This window comes from Panthera pardus, unplaced genomic scaffold, assembly GCF_024362965.1.
Source record: "Panthera pardus isolate Hobbes unplaced genomic scaffold, ASM2436296v1 HiC_scaffold_12, whole genome shotgun sequence".
Classification (NCBI taxonomy): domain Eukaryota; kingdom Metazoa; phylum Chordata; class Mammalia; order Carnivora; family Felidae; genus Panthera; species Panthera pardus.
In genome coordinates this window covers 18,587,324-18,607,551 of record NW_026526677.1, presented here as the reverse complement: position 1 = coordinate 18,607,551, position 20,228 = coordinate 18,587,324, and the positions used below count along the sequence as shown (strand labels likewise).

The following is a 20,228-nucleotide window of genomic DNA, read 5'->3' as shown; positions in this document are numbered from 1 at the left end:
TATTATGACAGGGATAAGGAGGAAAGCAGGCCTTCAGTGTCTGTGGCCCCAGCAGAACCTGCCTGTCCGCAGTCCATTAACTCAGCAGATATTCATTCAGGTAGCTCTTTGCTGCACTAGACAGTATTCAGGGAGCTGGGGGTTCAGCGGGGACCAAAGTCCCCGCCCTCATCCGGCTCACCCCTTCTCGGAGCCAGTAGGCCAGGAGCAGGATACATCAGTAAAACATAGTCTTTGCAATCCTAAGTGCCCAGGAGAGCATCAAAGCAGGGCTGGGGATTAGGACCGATGAGGGGGCGTGGACATCCAAGGGAGGCAGCTCCCAAAGCGGGGAGGGAGCGGGTCCTTGGGTGGGGGCTGACCCCAGCACTCTGACTCCAGGGTGGGGCGGTTAGGAGCGGGCCCAGACCGGCAGGCTTTGCTCCGGACTGACGGTGGTGCGCTTCAAGAGGGTGAGCCGCCCCGGGCTGCACTCAACGCCCCTCTTTCCATCCCCAGAGACCTCCTCCAGCTCGCTCAAGGTGGGGGCCTCCGTCTTCATCGGCGTGGGGGCTGTCACCATGTTCATGGGCTTCCTGGGCTGCATCGGTGCCATCAAGGAGGTCCGCTGCCTGCTGGGGCTGGTGAGTGCGGCTGGCCCGCCGAGGGGGGCGGGGTGGGGGCGCCTGGTAGCGGTGCCCGGCTGACTCCGTGCTGCTCTGTGTCCCCCAGTACTTTGCCTTCCTCCTCCTGATCCTCATCGCTCAGGTGACCGCTGGAGCCCTCTTCTACTTCAACATGGGCCAGGTAAGCAGCCTCCCGGGTCCCCGCTGGGCGGGGATGGGCCCCGGGGGTGGGCGAGAGACAGGGGCCCTCTGAGTTGTCCCAGACTAACCCAGGAGGTGCCTGGCAGCCTCTCAGGCCTGCGGTCCCTGCGATCTCCCGTCTCGCGCAGAGTTGCTGCAGGGCCTGAACGTGGTAGCTGTGCCCCAGCACTTTGTAGCTGCGGGGCAGTGGGCGAGCCGCTTGCCCCTGTGCCCGTCTCGCCTTCCGCAAACTGGGGAACTAGGGACGATAATACATTCAACTCCCAAGGTTCTGGTGAGCATTCAGTGAGATTACTCTGGTAAAACCCAGCACAGCGCTTGGCATGGTTGTCCTTGTTCTTAGGCACCTCAGCAGGTACTAGATCATGCCATGAGGCCCAGGGAGGGGACTGTCAGCAAAAACATTTGTGTCACAGGGAAGGCACTCAGCTTTAAGGAATAGAAAAGCAGGTTTACTGTGGCTTAAACCCAAAAGACGTCTGTCATCGACGTAACCAGAAGCCGGGTTTGGAGTCTCAAAGACCGTGCGTGCCACTCACTATGTGACAGCACTCACCTCACAGTCACAAGACGGCTGCCACAGCACCAGGCACAACATCTGTGTTGCTGCAGCCAGAAGAAAGGGAAAGGGACAAAGGCAAAGTAAGTCCTCCCACAGCCTTCCCCAGACAGGGTCGCAAAGGCACCCCTGGCTTTAAGGGGTCTCCAAAGACAGGCACAAAGGAGAAGGGAGCCGGGAATAGCTGTGGGGTGGGTCAGTCGATTGTGACCGTCAAAGTTACCGTTTATGGAGCGCCTATTATGTGCACATGGTATGTTCTAGAAGCTTCTCCCACACGGTCTTGTTCTGTGGCAGCTGTGCACTGTGTTATGTTGACAGACGGGGAGGCAGGTGTTGAGAGGGGTGGGTGTGGCCAGAACAACAATAATAGTAGGCCACTTGACTTTCATTCTTTGACTGATCCTCACCATGCCTTCCCTCTCAGGGTAGCATGTGAATCCCCGTCCTATGGGTGCAGGGCGAGGGCACCCAGCCAGCCGGTGGCCGGGCCAGGCGAGGGCACAGACTCCCGGACTCTCGGCCAGAGCTCGCCCCAGACCCACTGCACGTGGCCTGTGACCCAGCTGACCCTGGGGGCCCTGCCTTCCTCCAGCATTACAGTTCTTGTCCACCAATGGGGGAGGCAGAGCTGGTGGCTAGCGGGCCCCTGCCTGTTAGCACTTGAAGGTCAAGTTGCCTCAGATCACTCTTACAAGGAAGGTGAGAGAGCATTCAACCATCATCAGCCACTGACAGCGAACAGAGTCTGGAACAGGCCCGGTACTGGCTGCTGCACGCACATGACAGTCACTGTGCTTTCCCCACCAAAAGGCCTAGGAGATCGTGGGCATGGTACCCTCGTTTTGAGACATGGGAGCACAGAAATTAAGCAGCGTGACCAAAGGTCACACAGCTAGTAAGTGGCAGAGCCAGGATTTGAACCCAGGCAGCTCGCTTTCTGGGTTCACATTGGTGAAATTTGCTTTGCAGTGGTCCCTACCTGAGTCTGCCTTATTTATTTATAAATCACACCCAGCCTGTTTCTCCGGAGAATTAGAGCTGAATTCCAACACAGGCACAGGGTCGCTAAAATCAAAAAGAGAGATAGGAAGAGGAAAACCAGTGTCCCTGAAGCCAGGGGACGAGATGCTCATGGTAGCTGAGGGCTAACTTGAATGCTGAGCTTCCTGGCAGCCAAGGCAAAAGGGGAAATAGTGGTTTCGGTCAATGAAAGGAAGTTCGCCTGGCGATCAGACAGGAAGGCAGTGTTTAAGGGAGGGAAACTCTTCCCAGTGAAAGCTCGTGAGATCCGGTCTTCATTTCAGCCCTCTTGGCACCCAGGGCTTCTCTGAGACCCAGTCCGTGGTACCTTATAATCAGGGTGAATAAAAACAGGGCCCCAGTGAGTTCCTGTGATTCAGAAGCTGGTCGACTCTATAAGGGTTTTGAGTGGTCCCCTTCTCATCCTCTGTGTGTTTCCCCATCTACCGTCATCTATCGGATGACAAGCGCGTGCCAGGATCTGAGTAGTAACTTGGTACTTGGTTCAGTTGTACAAGCATTTTCCAATTGAAGAAACTGAGGCTGAGAAAAGCAAAATGACTTTTAGACACAGCCACACATAACTCGGATGCGTCAGAGTGGAGAATTCCATCCCGATCCCTCTGACCCAAGGCCCATGCCTCCCGCTACGGTATGCTGCCTCCCTGTGGGCTGGTATAATCTCTGCTTGGCCAGTGACCAGGAGCTATGCCTCAGAGGCGTCCCACAGCCCCAGAGCAAGGCCTGTTTGGAGAATCAGGACTCCCGACTCCAGTCCAGACTGTCACACCCCACTGTTCCCTCCTCTGCCTCCTGCTTACCGCAGCCCACCCCCCTCGGGCTCCACATCTCATGCCTCCGGGTCCCAGCCTGCCTCAGCTTGGCCCCCCTCTTCTCCTGGAAGGCAGAGGGATGTTTCCTGGCTCTGCTGGGGAAGTTCTGGCACCACTCTATCACCCCAAGTTGGAATGAATGATTTATTTTTTCTTTCCCAGCACATTGTAAATCCCGGTGGAAGACTAAACATGCCCTTGATGATGTTTATTCCTGCAGATGAGGTCCAGCTGGGGAGGTGAGCCTTGCTGAGCCTGAAGGGAAGAGGCCTTTTAAAAGCAAGGGCCCATCCTTCCCCTCACTCTCCAGGCCCCCCAGGCAGGTGGGAAGGACGAGCCACCGGGCCCCCCCTGAAGAGGTCTCCGGGGATGCCATTGGTTCTTCCTGCCCCAAGTTCTCAGCAGCCACTGTCCCCAGGGGAGCGACAGGGGAGGCTGGGAGCCTTGGGCAAGACACGTGGCCTCTCAGGCCCTGGGTTACGGCATCTGTAAATCGAGGGGAAGCCTGCTGGGCCCCCACTCCCAGGGCTGAAGCTAGCACACGCTGCAACACGTGTATAAAATAGGGTGGGGGCCAAGGCCTCAAGTCCACAACCTAACTGCCTGGGTGGCGATGCCTGCTGTGAGGCCCCCCGGCAAGTGACTCCGCCCACCTCTCTGTGCCGCACGCGCCTCGCGCGCCTCGCAGGTCAACCAGCGGTAACCGTGCGTGTCCACCCCCCCTTATCTGCAATCCTAAAACCCAAGAACCACTTTGAAAGGCAAAAAATGCCATTTGCAGCTCATTTGGTGGCAAAATGAAACCTAAGCAGAAGCAAGGCTATTTGTGGCCTCTGTTTACCCCCATTTAGGAGTCCCTCGGGAATTATGAATGGGAGGGACCGCGGGGTGTGGCACAAACCCCAGTCCCTTTCTAAAAGTGGAACCTCCCTCGGTGCCAGGGCACGCTGGTGGCCCTTGGGGCCACCTCAGAGCGCTCTGCTGAGGGTGAAGACTGTCGCCGCGTGGGAAGGGCATAGCGTCATGCCCGCCCAGGGCGGACATCTGCTGGCTCCGTGGCAAGGGTCTACCGCGATTGTCACCCTCATTAACTTCACTGATGCTTAGTAAGGGCTCAGTAAATGGCAGCCGTACCTGTTGCCATTGGTGGAACCTGAGTATTAGCAAGAGCTGTGGGCACCGGGATTTGGGAGTGAAGATTCCCTCTGGCTGTTTCCTCATCTGACTCTTTATCCAGCCTATTTAGTGGACACAGCCCAGGTCTGGGCTCCAGAGGCCCTGTGTTCTGGGGTGGGCTCGGATGATTTACCCGGCCTCTCTGAGTCTCAGCTGTGGTCTGGGGCCATTCCCAGCTCTGACACTCTGGGATCCTGACTTGTTCTCTGCAGGCAGTGGAGAGTGGGAGAGGGTCAGGAGGAAGCACGTGAACATACTGTTTGCTAGGATGTCGGGCACTGGCCTTGGCATGCTTAAGGAGGCCATACTGCTAATCCACCCACAACCCGCACGGGGGAGGCCACCGGGGCTTCGGTGGGTTCCACCGGGGGCTTGAACAGAAGGCCTAGGGGCTGAGGGCTTGCGTGGGCTGGGTGGGAGCTGCGGGGTAGAGGTGGTGACAGTGGCCGGGCCACACTGCTGGATGCTCCCCCGGGAGGCTGGTCAGGAGAACTGTGATGCCCTTCCCCCACCTCCTCTTTCCCACCTAGGAAGCTCAGAAGAGCCAGTGTGCCCACACCCTAACGTACAGGTGGTAAGACGGGTTCCTTGAGGACAATGCAGTTCTGTGAGATGCCTGCTCACTGTGCTGGAAACTTCCTGGTCCACCGGCCTGGATTTCTACCAGCCTTGGGTGTGGGCAGCTGGAGCCAGGACAGAGAGAGGTGGCCTTTCCCTTCCCCCTTGGGAAAGGGAAGAAGGCGTCCAAGCTGCCCTTCTGGAAGGGAATCATGGAGAGAGTGGGATGGAGACTGGCGTACCTGTCAGGTGCTGGGGCCTGTGTGGTTCCATGGCAGTGGAGGGCAGTGCCTGACTCAGACTCTGCCCGAAGGAACTACGGGAGCCTGGGGAGTTCTGGGCTAGCTGCTTGTGTAGACTGTGGCTGGCTTTCAGGAAAGACGTAGGCGGTGGGGACTAGGAATAAACAGGCTTCCCCCTCTGAGTTCACCATTGCAAAGGGCCCGCGTTTCCTATCGGGATCCCAGGATGATGCCTCAGATCTGCTGTATCTGCATGCCTTTTTGTTTTTTCATTTTCTTTCGTTTTTATTTTTGAGAGAGAGAGAGAGAGAGGTAGACACAGAATCCAAAGCAGGCTCCAGGCTCTGAGCTCTCTGCACAGAGCCCGATGCGGGCCTCGAGCTCAAGGAACATGAGATCGTGATCTGAGCCGAAGTCGGACGCTCAACCGACTGAGCCACCCAGGCGCCCCTGTATCTTCATTCTGTCAAAGCCCTTGGTAATGTATCCTGTGAGAACCCCAGGAGAGGACAGGAAGACGTGGGTCCATTACATTGCATGGCCGGGGTGGGGGGGGGGGCACCCTGTTCCTAGGGGGCAATTGACTGCATTAAAGAGCGTGGAGAGAGGTCTGGACACCATCCCAAGGAGTGGTCAGAGGATCCAGAGAGGAGGGGGTAAAGGGAGACACAGTGTGGACTTGAGTATCTGAATGGTTTGTCCTGGGAGAGAGTGATTTGATTTGTTCCCGTATGCTCCCATCTGGGACTTGGGAGGAAGGGGGAACATGAGAACTAACAGGAATGGGTAGAAGTCATTTGAGCTCAACTTAAAGTGCATTGCTTGTATCAAAAGCCTCCCTGCTCCTGCGATGTGCTATTCTGTGAAGTACTGAGTTCCCCATCACAGGGAGCATTTAAGCAGAACCTGGACAAGTGTAGGAAGGACTGTTACATTTGGATGACGTGCGGGACTCCAAGGTCTCTTCTCATTCTACCTTTCTGTGAAAAGCCACTGCAAGGTGAAATAAAAGCCCAGCATTGTAGTAACAGGGAGTGCTGTGGTTGAGATCTCAGGCTTCTGGGGCTGCATGTATCAAGGTTACAGTCGTGTCTCTGCTGCTCGCTCACTGCGTGACCTTGGGAAGTTGTTCTGACTCTCTGGCCTGTTTTCTGGGAAATGGGGAAGGTGGTAGTATTGGGCGGGACCGGGGCTGGCCCCTTGGGTGTGTGACACAGGGTCCTACACTTACAAGAGTCCATGCTTGGTTTATACTCTGATGGCTGTGTTGAAATTCTTAATCATTTTTCTTTAAAAAAAAAAATTTTTTTTTTAACGTTTATTTCTTGAGACAGAGCATGAACGGGGGAGGGTCAGAGAGAGAGAGGGAGACACAGAATCGTTTTGAAACAGGCTCCAGGCTCCGAGCTATCGGCACAGAGCCCGACGCCGGGCTCGAACTCACGGACCACGAGATCATGACCTGAGCCGAAGTCGGACGCTCAACTGACTGAGCCACCCAGGCGCCCCAAAATTCTTACTCATTTTGAAGCAAGGGGCCCCGCATTTTCGTTTTGCACTGGGCTCTGATTACACGGCCGGTCCTGGGCAGGACCCTTCATCGCACAGATAGTGCCACAACCCAAACTGGCCGGAGCTGGCCGGAGGCTTGGCTGGATCCCAGGACTCTGTCCCTCTCCATCCCTCGCTCCTGTTCTCCTCCATCGGCTCCCTTCTCAGGCAGGCCGTCCCCTGGAGAGCCTGAGGTGGCCGTCAGCAACATAGGCCCTCATTCCGCCAGACTCGTGGAAAGAGAAGGTCCCCCCGGGTAACGAGCCCGTTCTTGAACCACTCACTCTACTCAGGGTGTGGAAAGCGCCAAGTGGCTGCTTGGGACTTGCCCGCGTCAGCGGGGGGAGGGACAGAGCTTCCCACCCCCGTGGACGTATTGAGGGGTGGTTACCCCTGAGGAAAGCAAGTACCGTTTCGAGAAGGGAGAATCCAGTGCAGAGCAGACAAGTTGCGGAGGCAGGGGTGCGGTGAGATAGTGGGCATCTTCCTGCTCCCCCTCCCTGTTCCTTCGCGTCCCAGGAGAACTACCTGGTTGCCAAGGTGACCTCCCTGAGCTCCCAACATGGCTTCCTGGGCCTCAGGATCCCCAGACATCCGCTCTGGGCTGAACCAGCCCCACGCCCTGGCCCCTATGGCCCGGCTATGTCCTTCAGCTACCTTCTGGGCTGCAGGACGGTGTGGTGTTTCCATGGAAACCACCCAGCCTCGAAGGAAACCACCCAGCTTCCATCACTTTCTCATTTCAGGGGGACTGAAATAGGGAAGTCCGGGCTGCTGTGGCAACCACGCTGGGGAATAAATAGAGTCTAGGTCGCTTGGGCGGGCAGGTGGGACAGCCGTGGGAGAGGCAGCCCGCCATGCAAATGCCTCTGGGGAACCCCCTGCTTGCCGCGCCTCGGGGATCCTCTGCCCACTGGGGAGAAGAGGTGGAGAACAGACGGTCAGGGCCCAAAGGCCCGAGACCCGCAGGCAGCCGGCCCCAGCTGTGTGACAGGGGCCGGCCACTCAGCTTCTCTGGGCCCTCCTTGACACGGCCCTGACCTACTGCAAGGTCTGGCCATGCGTTTTAAGTGCTGGCAGGGCTTAATGGGTGAACACTTAGGCCGGGAATCAGACAAGTCTGGGTCTAAATCCCAGCTCTTCACGTGTTGACTGCGTGAGCCCGGCCAAGTTATTTAATCTTTCTGGGCCTCGCCTTGCGCATCTCTGAAAATGAGGGACCGGTCTGCCCTGAGGCTTAAAATGAATCAATGCCCTCAAAGTGCTTAGCACGGTGCTGGTGCAGATCACGCACTTGATAAAAGCTAGCCACTGTTGTTGTGATTAATACCAACAGGAAAGCTTTACAAATCGTGAAGCTCACGGGGGTGGGGGTGGGGGGGGAGTAAAACAGAAAGTACCATGCTGGGAGTTGTGTCAAGAGGGAGAGGGGCAGGGAGCCCTCCTGGGGAGGGGGCTAGTCTCCCAGGGTTAGTTGGGGGGGGGGGGGTTGGCTAGTGTCCCAGGGTTGTAAGGGGGGTTGCAGAGAGCCATCCTGGGGAGGGGGCTAGTGTCTCAGGGTTAGTGAGGGGGGGCAGAGAGCCGTCCTGGGGAGAGGCTAGTGTCCTAGGGTTAGTGAGGGGGGGCAGAGAGCCATCCTGGGGAGGGGCTAGGGTCCCAGGGTTGCGGGGGGGGGGGGGGGGCAGAGATCCGTCCTGGGGAGGAGGCTAGTCTCCCAGGGTTGTAGGGGGGGTGGGCAGGAAACAGGGAGCCAGGGCTGTGGGTCCATCCGGAGGATGTGGGTTCTCTGAGCGCTATGTGAGAGCCGCCTGTGGGGTTCTCGCGGAAACCCACTCACTGCACTATGAGCTTGGCTCTGAAAACCCCTGCCTGGAAGTACCTGTCCCATATCCTAATCCTTTCCCCAGAACCCAGGGGCAGGTTTGCGGCCGTCCCCTTGGCCCCCTGGCCCCTCGCCCTGGGGTTCTGTGGTGACAGCAGGAGGCTGTGACCAGCCTCTTCATGCTGATGTGCCAGGAAGGCCCCAGAACAAAGTCCACAGGAGGGCCAGGCGGGGCCAGGCTGGGGCTGGCTCTTGCCCCCTTCCCCCCCCCCCCCACTCCTACCTGGAGCCTGAGGCCCTCCCTGTTCTCAGTTCTCAAAGCCGGTTTCGGGTTTGCCTCCCTTTGCACAGCTGACTTGTTCCTCAAAAGCTGCCACATTGCGAGCCTCTGTTTGGAGCTCTGCTGAAGGGCCTTTGGGGTTGAACCGTTTGTCCCCTGCACCCCTTCTCTGCCTTCTCTGCGAACCGCCGTTTTCTTGGTGGGGTTCAGGTGCCTCGCTCCGTCACTGAGGGACCCCGAATTCCCAAGCACGGAGGGGGATCAGGACGGTCAGGATCTGGATTTTGTGGGGCCTTGGCAGGCATGAAGATTAGTTACTTGGGAGAGTGTGAGTACCAGCCTTGTGTGAGGCGTGTCACAGAGTACACACCCATTCGCTATTCAGGCACACCACTCCTACTCCGGCCAGGCTTCAGCAGGTACAGCCCATGCTCCCATGGAGCTGACATCCCAGTGAAGGGGAGAGATAATAAATCCTGAAAACAAATGAGCACGGGAAGACAGCACTAGGAAGGAAAACACAGTCTGCCTGCCCTTGCAGGTCGAGGAGGGCCTGGGAGGGGTGGGGGGAGGGGATAGAGAAGGGATGTGTTCTATAGGGTGATCTAGGAACACCTTTCTGAAGAGGTGGCATTGAAGCAGAGCCCTGGAGGAGGTGGAGGAGTGAGGCTTGTCAATATTTGGGAGAAGGGGAAAAACAGCTGGTGGGAATAATAAGTGCAAAGGCCCTGGGGCAGGAGTGCGCCTGGCAGGAAGATAGCAAGGAGACCTGTGTAATCGAAGCAGAAGCAGCCAGAGCAGAGGAAAGGGGGTTTGGGAGGAGCTGGGGCCAAAAAACGTAGGGCCTTGTGGGCCACTGAGGGGATGATGCTGGAGTTCTCCCCGAGAGGGACAGGGGGCCACTGGAGGGTTTGCAGCAGTGACATGGAAAGATGCACATTTAAAGGGTCCTGCAGCCAATGACTGCTGAATAGAGCATAGGGCGGGAGTGGCTGGCCCTGACCGCTCCGGGCTTAGTGTGGCGGCCAGCAGGCGGCTGGCACCCTGGAAGTACCAGGAAAGTAGTTGGAATGGACAGTGAAATGCCTTCAAGCCAAGAGCGTGTCCCTAGAGTTGGGGTGGGTGAGGAGAGAGGCCTTCTGAGTAGATGTGACCACAGGTGGCGCACGGGTTTCAGGAAATCTGCCCTTGATCTTGTTCTCCGCTCTGCAGCTAAAGGAGGAGATGGGCAACGTCGTGACCAAGCTCATTCAGAACTACAAGGATGGTCACGAGGACAGGCTGCAGGAGGCCTGGGACTACGTGCAGGCTCAGGTGAGGCGGGGGGTGGCAGGGACAGGGAGGCGTGAGGGTCCCGGCCTGTGTGGGTCTGGGTCTGGGTGTCCGTGTCCCTGACAGAACGTGCCAGTGACCGTGTCTGTGCGTGCGTATCTGTTGGGGCCAAGGGGGCCCCTGAGTCGTCCCCTTCCCTGGCGCCCCAGCCACCACAGTCCCTCGCTCAGGGGGCCCAGGGTCCTGGGGGCTGCCCGAGGCTCGCAGCGCTCCGGTCTGGGGTCACGAAGAAGGCCCTCGTGTCACGCCAGGCTGGGGAGTGTCGGGAGTCCGTCCTGGGGGCTGAGGAACCGTGTGCCAAGGCTGATATGCTCACACGAGTCTGAGTGGAGGCTACCTCTGGGAGGGTATTGACAGGACAGGTGCCGTGGGAACCTTCTGGGGTGAGAGGAAGGTTCTATCCAAATCCTGATGCAACTGGCAGTTAATGCCAGTATGTGTGTGTGAACATCAAGCTGTTTGTGCCAGTGTTTGTGTATTCTGCCTCAGTTACAGTGAGAGAGATGGACTGACTGAATGAATGAATGGCTGAGTGAATGAATGAATGGCTGAATGAATGAATGGCTGGATGAATGAATGAATGGCTGGATGAATGAATGAATGGCTGATGAATGAATGGCTGAATGAATGAATGAATGGCTGAATGAATGAATGAATGGCTGAATGAATGAATGAATGAATGGCTGAATGAATGAATGAATGAGTGAGTGAGTGACTTGCATTCTGTGTTCCCAGCCTGCCCTGGTGGTGAACCATTCACCACACCCACAAATGGACCCCAGTGATGGTGAGGATCAGATGGGGCGAGTTCAGGGCGTGGGGGGGGCTGTGTCAGCTGGAAGGCTCGGTGCGCGCAGGAAGATGTTTTCGTCACGCGCTCCGTGTGACCCGCCATTGCTGAGATTAGAAGGAGGCTGCTGTCCCAAGATGAGCACGTACACCTTCAAGGAGTCTGGGGGAGAGCTGGGTCCCTCGAGGGATGGCGTGCACCCTACCGTGGGAGGTAGCTGACTGGTTGGGGGGTTCCCGAGGCAGACAAGGCCTCCAGATCATTCTGTCAGACGCTGCTTGGAACTGGGGCTAAGAAAGCTGACTGAGTCAGGCTCCCGGGGGCTGGAATACCAACTGTGACACTTCCTGAGCCTCAGTTTCCTCGTCTGTAAAATGGGGCTGTTGATCCATGCCCGCGTGAGATGTTTCTGAAGCCCACGGCCCTTACGCACCACGTGAGTGGGGAGGTTTTATTGTTCCTGCACAACCACTGAGACGTGGGCCAGTGGTGGCTGGAGACAGATCCTGGCACCAGTCAGGGTAGGAGGCTCTGCCTGGGGTGGTGGAAGGGCCCAGGAGACCTGTCTGCTTTTGCTGAGCATGTGAGGGCCTGGGGGTGCCCCTCAGAGGCGTCAGCCTCCCTGCCAGAGGAGGCAGCCAAGTACCGGAGCAGATGAAGCCGGGAGGAACTGCTGCCTGCAGCCCGGGGAGCCTGAGCGTGCTTGGCTCGCCCCCTGCTGGCCACCGGGCTGCTCGTCAGGCACCTGCCACCCTGAGATGGGAGGGAAGCAGGCGAGGGGCACAGACCACACGCCTAAGCCACAAAGACCACAAAGTTGAGCCGCTGGTCAGTGGCAGAGCTGGGATTTGAACCCTGTAGCCCGACTCTAGACGCCCCCCCACCCCCCGCTCTTCAACTATGTGCCGTTCACCTTTCTTGTGTCCTATACGACTACGTTCTGTCTTTCAACTTGAACGTCCCTCCTGTTCTCCTTTATTATTTTTACTGCTCCCAATTTATTTTTCCTCCTGTTTTAATATTTATGGTATGTGTTTCCTGAAAGCCCCTTTAAATTCCCCGTGGCTCACAGAAGCCAAAGTGAAACCTGAACTCTGATCCTGGCGATTTGGGCAGGGAAGGGGGGGGGGGCGGTACCTGAAAGCGGCAGATCCGAGCCTCCGTCCTGGGAGACCCCACCCTGGCCAGGAGGGCGGCCTGCCTGAGGGCCGTGGCCACAAGCGGCTGGTCTCCCCGGCAGGTGAAGTGCTGCGGCTGGGTCAGCTTCTACAACTGGACGGACAACGCTGAGCTCATGAACCACACCAGTGTCACCTACCCCTGTTCCTGTGAGGACCAGGAGGGGGATGACAGCTTCCCTGTGAAGACGGGCTTCTGCGAGGCCCCTGATGGCAACAGGACCGAGAGCGGGAACAACCCTGAGCTCTGGCCCGTGTACCGTGAGGTGCGTGCAAGGTGGAGCTGGGGCTGGGCCTGGGGCACTCGTGGGTTCGGGCACAGGCCAGTCAGGCTTGCCTGGGCTACTCCTTCCTGCCTTCCCTCCTTCCTTCCTTCTTCCCTCCCTCCCTCCCTCCCTCCTTTCCTCCTTTCTTCGTCCCTCTCTCCCTCCTTTCCTCCTCCCTCCTTCCCTCCCTCCCACCTAACCTTCTTCTTTCCTTCTCTTTTCCTCCTAACCTTCCTCCCTTCCTCCCTTCCCTTCCCTCCCCTCCCTCCTTTCCTCCTTCCTTCCTCCCTCTCTCCTTTCCTCCTTCTTTCCTTCCTCCCTCTCTCCCTCCTTTCCTCCTCCCTCCCTTCTTCCCTCCCTCCCTCTTCCTCCTTCCCTCCCTCCCACCTAACCTTCTTCTTTCCTTCTCCTTTCCTCCTAACCTTCCTCCCTTCCTCCCTTCCCTTCCCTTCCTTCTTCCCTCTTCCCTTCCCTTCCTCCCTCCCTTCTTTTCTCCCTTCCTTCCTTCCTCCTCCCTCCCTCCTTCCCCCCTTCCTTCCCTTAGCTGTTCCTGCCCTTGATTCATCTGTTTGCTTGTCATTTGTACCTGCCTCTACATATTTGTTAATTTATCCATTCAAGGAGCATACTCCCCTCTCTGCAGGCCCTCTGCGCTGGGGGCGGGCCCTCCTGGTGATTGGGCATGGAGAGGTGAGCATGGGAGAGGAGAGCTGGGCATGGGTGACATGGCTGTGTTCTCCCCTTGCAGGGCTGCATGAAGAAGGTGCAGGTGTGGCTGCAGGAGAACATGGGCATCATCCTAGGCGTGTGTGTGGGCGTGGCTGTCACTGAGGTCGGAATCCTTTCCCCCCCCCCTCCCCCCCCCCCCCCCAGCCATATCCCATTGTCCTTGCCCTGCTGAGGCCCCCTGGAGGCTGAGGCCCATCAGCTTCTAGAGGCCCTGCAGCAGGCCTGGCCTGACCACTGCCCCTCCCCGGGCCCCTCTGCCGCTGGAATCACAGGCTGGGCATGAGGCTTTAGTTGTGGGTCTGCTTAATCCTGCGCAAACCCCGTGACCCTCGCTGACCCGGACAGTGAGATGCCGCTCCGGGGGCCTGGGTGGCCCTGCCTCCCTCTGACTCTTGCCCTCTCCCCCAACAGCTCCTGGGGATGCTCCTGTCCATCTGCCTGTGCCGGCACATCCATTCCGAAGACTACAGCAAGGTCCCCAAGTACTGAGGCAGCTGCCGCCCCCACCTCCCTGCCCGTCCCCCAGCCTCATGGCTTCTCGGGGTCTCCCTGGCTCTCCTCCAGGCTCACCTCCCACCTCCCTCCCCCACACCCATCCTGTGCCGGCTGGAAGCAGGGGGCTTTCTGGGGCCTGGACCCCTCTCCCTACCTTTTTGCCTCCAGACTTGAGCCCCGGGTGCTCTGTGGATCCTCTGCTTACCTACAGGGTTCTCTTAGCAATCCAGAGAAAACGCTCCCCGCAGCGTCCCTGCACAGGTGGACTGGGTTTCTACCTGCCTTGGGAGCTGTATATATTGGATGGCAAAGTGTATTGAAAATTGAGGGTCGGGGTGGGGGTGGGGGGTGGATAGGCACCCTGGGCTGTCAGGGGATGCCCACTACGTGGGTAAACTTTTTTTCCACGATAACGCTTCTGTCTTTGGTTTTCACATTTTCATTGAAGGCAGTGGGAGAGGGCGGGCTTCGCCTGACCGTAGGAGCAGCAACCCTTCCCCAGGCGGCCCCAGCCCCGCCCTGGCAGCTCAGCTCAGCCTAGGCCCTGCCGTGAGCTGGCAGAAGAGCCCCCTAGACAAGGGAGTCTGGACTGGCCCCGGGCTGCTTAGGGAATCCGAAGGGCGAACCCTTGGGGCATGACACAGAGCTGACCCTGCATTCGCCAGGATCCCGCGCTATCCAGGGATGGGGGGAAGGATGCTTTCCCCCAGGAGAAGCTAGGCTGGCCTGTCGTCTGCCCTCTAGGGAATGGGTGGGTGAGGCTGTGCCTTGTGAGGGGGTGGGGAGAGGCTCTGTGCATAGCTCTGTAAAACATGTTCGAGGTTTGACAACTAACTATTAAAGAGGATTTGTAACAATCCAGTTTGCTGCGTGGAGATACGGTTTCTGAGGTCTGAGGTCGGGAGGACCAACAGAGAAGAGGCCGGCGGCCCCTGAAGCGGGGCCCCAAGGGCCGTGGCTGGGAGGTGTTTCCGCTGGGCCCACCAGGTGGCGCTGCTGTCCCAGCCAAGGAGCCCGGCGGAGCCCGAAGTTGTTCTTCTTCCATGGCTACTTCCAGGCACCCCATCAGCCCCGGGCTGGTGAGCCTTTCATACCAGCGGGAGCACTGGTGAAAATGCAGATTCCAGGGCCCGGGGGTTCTGATGCAGCAGATCTGGGTTGGAAAAGAATCTGCATTTTTAGCAGCCCGCCAGTGATTCCTGATTCATGAGGCCCTGATAAGATGTAGCCACAGATGCTCCCCAAAGGGGGGGGGGGGGCAGGCCAGACAGCCTTGTCTCCAGCCGGGAGGTAGGAGCACACACTTTAGGGACAGTGTGTCTGTTGACCTGAACCTAATTAATTTCTTGCAAAAGACTTTCTGTGGCTGCTCCACAGGCTCAAGCCCGCGGAAGGCACGGGGACAGCCCCAGGGGCCGAGGAACCCTGCAGCTCCATGGAGGCCGCTCTCTGCTGCAGTCAGAGGCTCTCCCTGGAGCTCTTACAGTGTGCGGAGGTCTGAGGGCTCTGAGTGAAGCCATTCCAGCTTATTTATGACCTGCTTCATTCCACGGGGAAGTACGGGTAATAAAATATAAAACATAACAGGGAAAATACAAAATTATGAGGAAATAGAGGCATGGGTGAGATAAGTGCTGCTGAGTTGCCCCACCTGGTGGTGGCACATTTGTGCTGTGCACCTCACGTGTTCTCCATGGCTGTACTCAGAGCAGACATCACTAGTCGATCGCCATTCTCATCGCCTTAGCCCAGATGCCAAGGCCATGCTCAAAGCAAATGTTACTCATTGCAGCCTCGGAATCCTTCCCTAGTCGGTACTATCCATAAATCAAGTTGGCATGCAAAATGAAAGCAGTTGCCGTCTTTGAGCTCTGGTTGTTTGGTTGAGCCATATCTAATTTTGCCTCCGAGCTTCCTGGTGGTCAAAGCAAAAAGGGAAACTGTCAGCTTTATAGCTCTCATTTCCCAAGGTTTCCTTAGCTTAGCTACTAGGAAGAGTGTGGCTGGCTGGAATCTAGAATTCAAGACCACCCTCAAACACACAGACTTTGATATCCCTTCGTGACTGGAGCAAAAAGGATAAGTGAGCCTACCGGGCCCGACCTTACGCTGGTTATTGGCAGCAAGAACAGAAGCTGTGCGTCTGTCAAGGAGTAGACAGGAAGACCCAGTGAATGCATGCAAAGCAATTGGGTGACCATTTCACATAGTAATCGGTGCTTAAATAGCATGTGCCCTGTCCTGGCCTCCCTGACATAGGTTAGCGGATTTACTCACTATAATCCTATGAGGGGCCTATCCCTCATTCTCCCCAGTTTACGGATCAGGATGATGAACAAGTGATCAAATGATTTCAACATCCTGCTGTCGCCGACAGGAGCCAGAGTCACACCCCGGCCCTCTGGTGGCACGGTCCACAGGCTGAGGTAGATCCGGGAGCTGTCCCACACTGGCTGTCTGCCCACTCTGGCCCATGGAGGGACCCACATGCCACCCCTGGCCTGATGATGGCCTCCTAGGGGAAGAGAGGCTGAGTCCCCGCCTGTGGGTCAGACAAGGAGACTCGGAGCCGTGTGGGGTGGGGACGCAGTTGGATTCAGCTCAGAGGTGCCTCGGTGCCCACTCAACAGTCCCACATCCCCAGGTCTCAGGGAGGGCTTCTCTGAGGAGGGGCTTGGGCCGTGGGAAGAGCAGTCCCGTGTTCCAGCGGAGGCTCTGGTGCTTTGCGGCCACACGACCCCTGGCAAACCCGTTCACCCCTGGGGACCTCCCTTTCCCCATCTGAACGCTGGGATGGAGACAGGGTCGTGCGAGGCTCAGGTGAAGGGATGTAGAGGCCTCAGCAAGGTGCCTGGTTCCCTGGGAGCCCCGAACCAGAGTGAGTTAGCGGCCATGGTGCCCGTCTCACAGCATTGCCGGCTGAGCAGACTTTCCGGTCTCCGGCCCGGTCCGCGGCAGTAGGCGTCAAGGGGGTCCTACAGGGGGTGAGGGTCTGCAGGAGGTGGGGAGCGAGGAGCACGGGGTCCTAGGGGGCAACATAGAGTCTAGGCCACCGGATGGAGCCACTTTCCTGCCCTTCAGGGATGCCCATGTGGGGAACTCCGGGCATGAGACCCAGGGAGTAGAGGCCGCGGAGGGGGTTAAGAGTCCCAAACCAGGTCTCTGCCCCCGTGATCTCTCAGGGTTCCATCAGGCCCCTGGAGACAATACCCGGGGTGGGGCCAGCAATCAGAAGAACGCAGAGAAACTGGGGGCCCGTTTCTTCCCCCATTTGTGTCTCCCCTCCTCACCCCCTTTAGGCCAGGGTAGTGGGGAGAATGGGATGCTGGGATGGCCCAGGAAGCCAAGTCCGCCCAAAGAGCAGCAGCGGATGTCAGCTGGCCAAGAACAGAGCACCAAGATGTGGGTGACCCCGGTGCCTGGGTGTTTGGGGCTGAGGCTGGGAGTTTTGTGGGGGGTGCAGGGGAGACACAAGAGAGGTCCGAGGTAAGCACTCTCCCAGGCCGTCTGCTGACCCCCAGCCTAAATGGAACCAGCTGAGGGGTGTCGGCTGCAGGTGCCCTCTCTGGCCTTGGTTGCCTCCCTCTTGGGTGGGCAGAGTGCAGGGGAAGCTGGAAGATTCTGTCTGGCCTATTCTCCAGGGCCCTGTCATCCTAATGGGCCCTCACAACCTCACCCTTAGGGAGGGTACAGGGAGCCTCTCAGGATGGCTCTTCAGAAATTCCTTGTCATCGGGGGCCCGGGACCTGGGTTTGGGTCTAGCTGAACCTCTGTCTGTGTGACCCTGGGTCACATAAAGCAGGGGTGAGCTCAAAATTGTGTCTGCAAAATAAGGCTGAGATGATGTCAGAAGTTACCAAGAGGGTGGGCTGAACCCCCAGCCTGCTTCCTCCGGAGGCTTGTCCCTGTGCCAGGGCCAGGACTGGAACCGTACAGATGGGACTCTAAGATGTCCCCCTGCCTCCACTGCCTCCCAGGTTCCTGGACACGCCCCCAGGCTGGGATGTGTTGTCAGAGCTTGGCCTAACTTCTGTGACGCCTGGGCTGGGCGCTGTGAGCACCGAGCCTGTGGGGCCCTCACTCCCACCTCCTGGGGAGGGCCCAGGTTCCACTGCCCTCCTTACCAACACCCCAGCCCCACCCCCCGGGCTCATGACGTTTCTTCCGGAGGGAGGGAGCACAGTCCGGCTTCTCTCATTCCTGGGTGTGGAAGCCAGACTTGAACTGGAATAAGGTCCCGTGCAGACTGGCAGGCAGTCCGGAGGCGATTGTTGTCAACCAGGAGAGAAGAATGGCAATTTTGCAGTAACTGCCATGGCACACACACACACACACACACACAGGCCCCACCACCCCTGAAGGCTCGGTCCATTCTCATCTGTAAGGGAACCTGGAGCCTGTCCTCAGACTAAGCTGTGGGTGGCCAGTGTTGGGCAGGCAGAAAAGGCCAAACGTCTGCCAGCCTGGAATGTTCCGGACCGGCCCTGGCAGACCCCAAACCTGCCTGTTCCCTAGCAGAGCCTTCTCCAGCCCCCTCCCTGGGGTCTTACAAGTGAACAGGTTTCCCAGGCTGAGGAGGGACATGGTGCAGGAGGCTAATGTCACCAATGACCCTGGAGTGTCCCGTCACCGGGGCCCCTCCCAAAGGACTGCCGCCGCATCCTTCCCCTGCAGGGGGACGGGGACCCAACTTGCCGCACCGCCTCGGGGCAAATTATCTGGCTGCTCTCTGGCGGTTTTGGGCTAAGCTTCCTTTGTTCATTGGTTGTCCATTTACGTATCCATTCCTTCGTTCGTTCGTTCATTCTATGAATACTTAAGTGGGCACCTATAGGCCAGGCACTGTTCGAGGCTCTTGAGGACACAGCAGTGAAGAAAATCCGCGACCGCATGGCACCTGCATTCCGGTGAAAACAAGGGCTCTGGCGCACTCACCTGGACACCCCCTCCCACCCCCAGACACGTGTGCACACGCCGCCCCGCTGACACCACAGTCCTTGCAGAATGTTGCCGTGGGATCCCGGGGGGCCCCTCCAAGGCCTCTGGCATCCTGTGGAAGGAAGCAGAATAATGAACAGCCAGCGGACAAACAGGAAAGCGTGCGGAAGCACTCCTACTCGGCCCCCTTCCCCCCTGCAGCCACACGCCACAGGAATCGGGCCCCCTGGCAGCCCCCTCCCGATGGAAACAAGTCAAACCAAGGCAGCTCCCGCGCTCAGGAGCCACGGCCGCAAACCTCTCCCTCTGCTGGGACACGGAGGCTATAATCCCAAACTCCCGGTGTTAACATTGGGAGTTGCGTGAGGCAACAGACACAACGAGCTGTTTCCAATGCAGCCTCTCCCCCTGCCTGGTCCTCCGCTTCAGTGGGAGCCCCCATCCGCCGGCGGGATGGACAGGAACAGGCCAGCGGAGAACTCGGGTGCCTCCAGGGCAGGAGCTGTGGATGGGTCCGAGAGGCTGGGAGGGGCCAGGAAGGGATCTGTGCCCAGTCCCCGCCCCGTGGAGTGGGGTCCCCTTGCTTCCGGGGAAGGTGCAGCAAGCAGGTAGGAGGAACTCTGAGCTGTGAGCACCCCCACCCCCACCCCCGGCACCTGCTTTGGGCTGGGGGAGGGCAGTCCGGACAGAAGCCAGTCCCTCCCCGCCCACTATGTCACCTCACATGCCTCAAGTAGGCCCCCTGGGAGCAGGAAAGGGCTTCCTGCGGGATGCTGGTGGTGTGGAGTGGCAGAAACAGTGGGGGGCTGGAGTGCAGAGGGGCTGGAGGGGAGGGACGGATGGAAGGTGGGGTCTAGAGAGGCCCCAGCAGCCTCTTGGGGGGCTGTGGGGGGTGGGGGGTGCTGGTGGCAGCTGACAGAAGTGAAGAGGTGTAGCCTCTGCCCCTGCAGCACGCACATGGCTGAGCCCAGCTTGGGACTGGCCAGGGTGACAGCGACCCTGTGTTCCCAGCAGCCAGTCCTCTTGGTGCTGCTTTATGGAGGACGCCGGGCCTTGGGGCCAGGAGGTATCCTGTGTCCGGTAGGATGGGAGGAGAGAGGCCTTTCCTCCGAGGGGCCGGCTCCACACCTGAGGGGGGAGGGAGTGCAGGCGTGAGAAGGATACTGTGAACAGGACCCCAGCCCAAGGTGGAGCCTGGAGGAAGAGCTCTGCAGGGGGAGGCGTGCCCTGGGCAGCAAAGGGGCGGGCAGGGCAGCTGGAGGAGAGAGGGCGGGAGGCCAGCAGGCCCGGGCAGGTGCATCTCCCTGGACCCTGCCTCCCACCCAGGCAGCAGCAGCGACAATCTCAGCAGCCACCTTGTACATAGTGCTGATGTCCAACCCCCCCCCCCCAGCCAGCACGGCAGACACGAGTGCTCCCCCCACCCCCTGTCGGTTGTGGAAACTGAGACTTGGAAAAGCTACATTGTGTGCCACAGGCTGCCCCTCTGCACGAATCTGGGAGGAGTCATTCACACTGTAGTCTAAATAAGTGGTTTCCCCTAGTGTTGGCTTGCTAGAAAACCGCCCGTGACTGCCGTGTGTCTCTGGTCACGCAAGTGGGGATGCTGGGATTGGTCCCTGGAGCTTGTGGCTCAGCGTCCAGTGCCCT

General features: G+C 58.5%; 1 protein-coding gene across 4 annotated transcripts in view; it reads left to right on the top strand.

Annotated features, from left to right (window-relative positions):
- The window catches only part of CD82 (CD82 molecule), a 50,999-nt gene extending 36,498 nt beyond the window's left edge, over positions 1 to 14,501 (top strand). For all 4 annotated transcript variants that reach the window (XM_019470178.2, XM_019470181.2, XM_053899814.1 and 1 more), the window contains 6 exons: positions 499 to 623; positions 712 to 786; positions 10,063 to 10,164; positions 12,213 to 12,416; positions 13,165 to 13,248; positions 13,557 to 14,501. In XM_019470178.2, the coding sequence (XP_019325723.1) occupies positions 499 to 623; positions 712 to 786; positions 10,063 to 10,164; positions 12,213 to 12,416; positions 13,165 to 13,248; positions 13,557 to 13,634 (668 nt within the window). In that variant the 3' untranslated portion in view covers positions 13,635 to 14,501. The remainder of the gene's footprint in view (positions 1 to 498; positions 624 to 711; positions 787 to 10,062; positions 10,165 to 12,212; positions 12,417 to 13,164; positions 13,249 to 13,556) is intronic.
- The last annotated feature ends 5,727 nt before the right edge of the window (positions 14,502 to 20,228 follow it).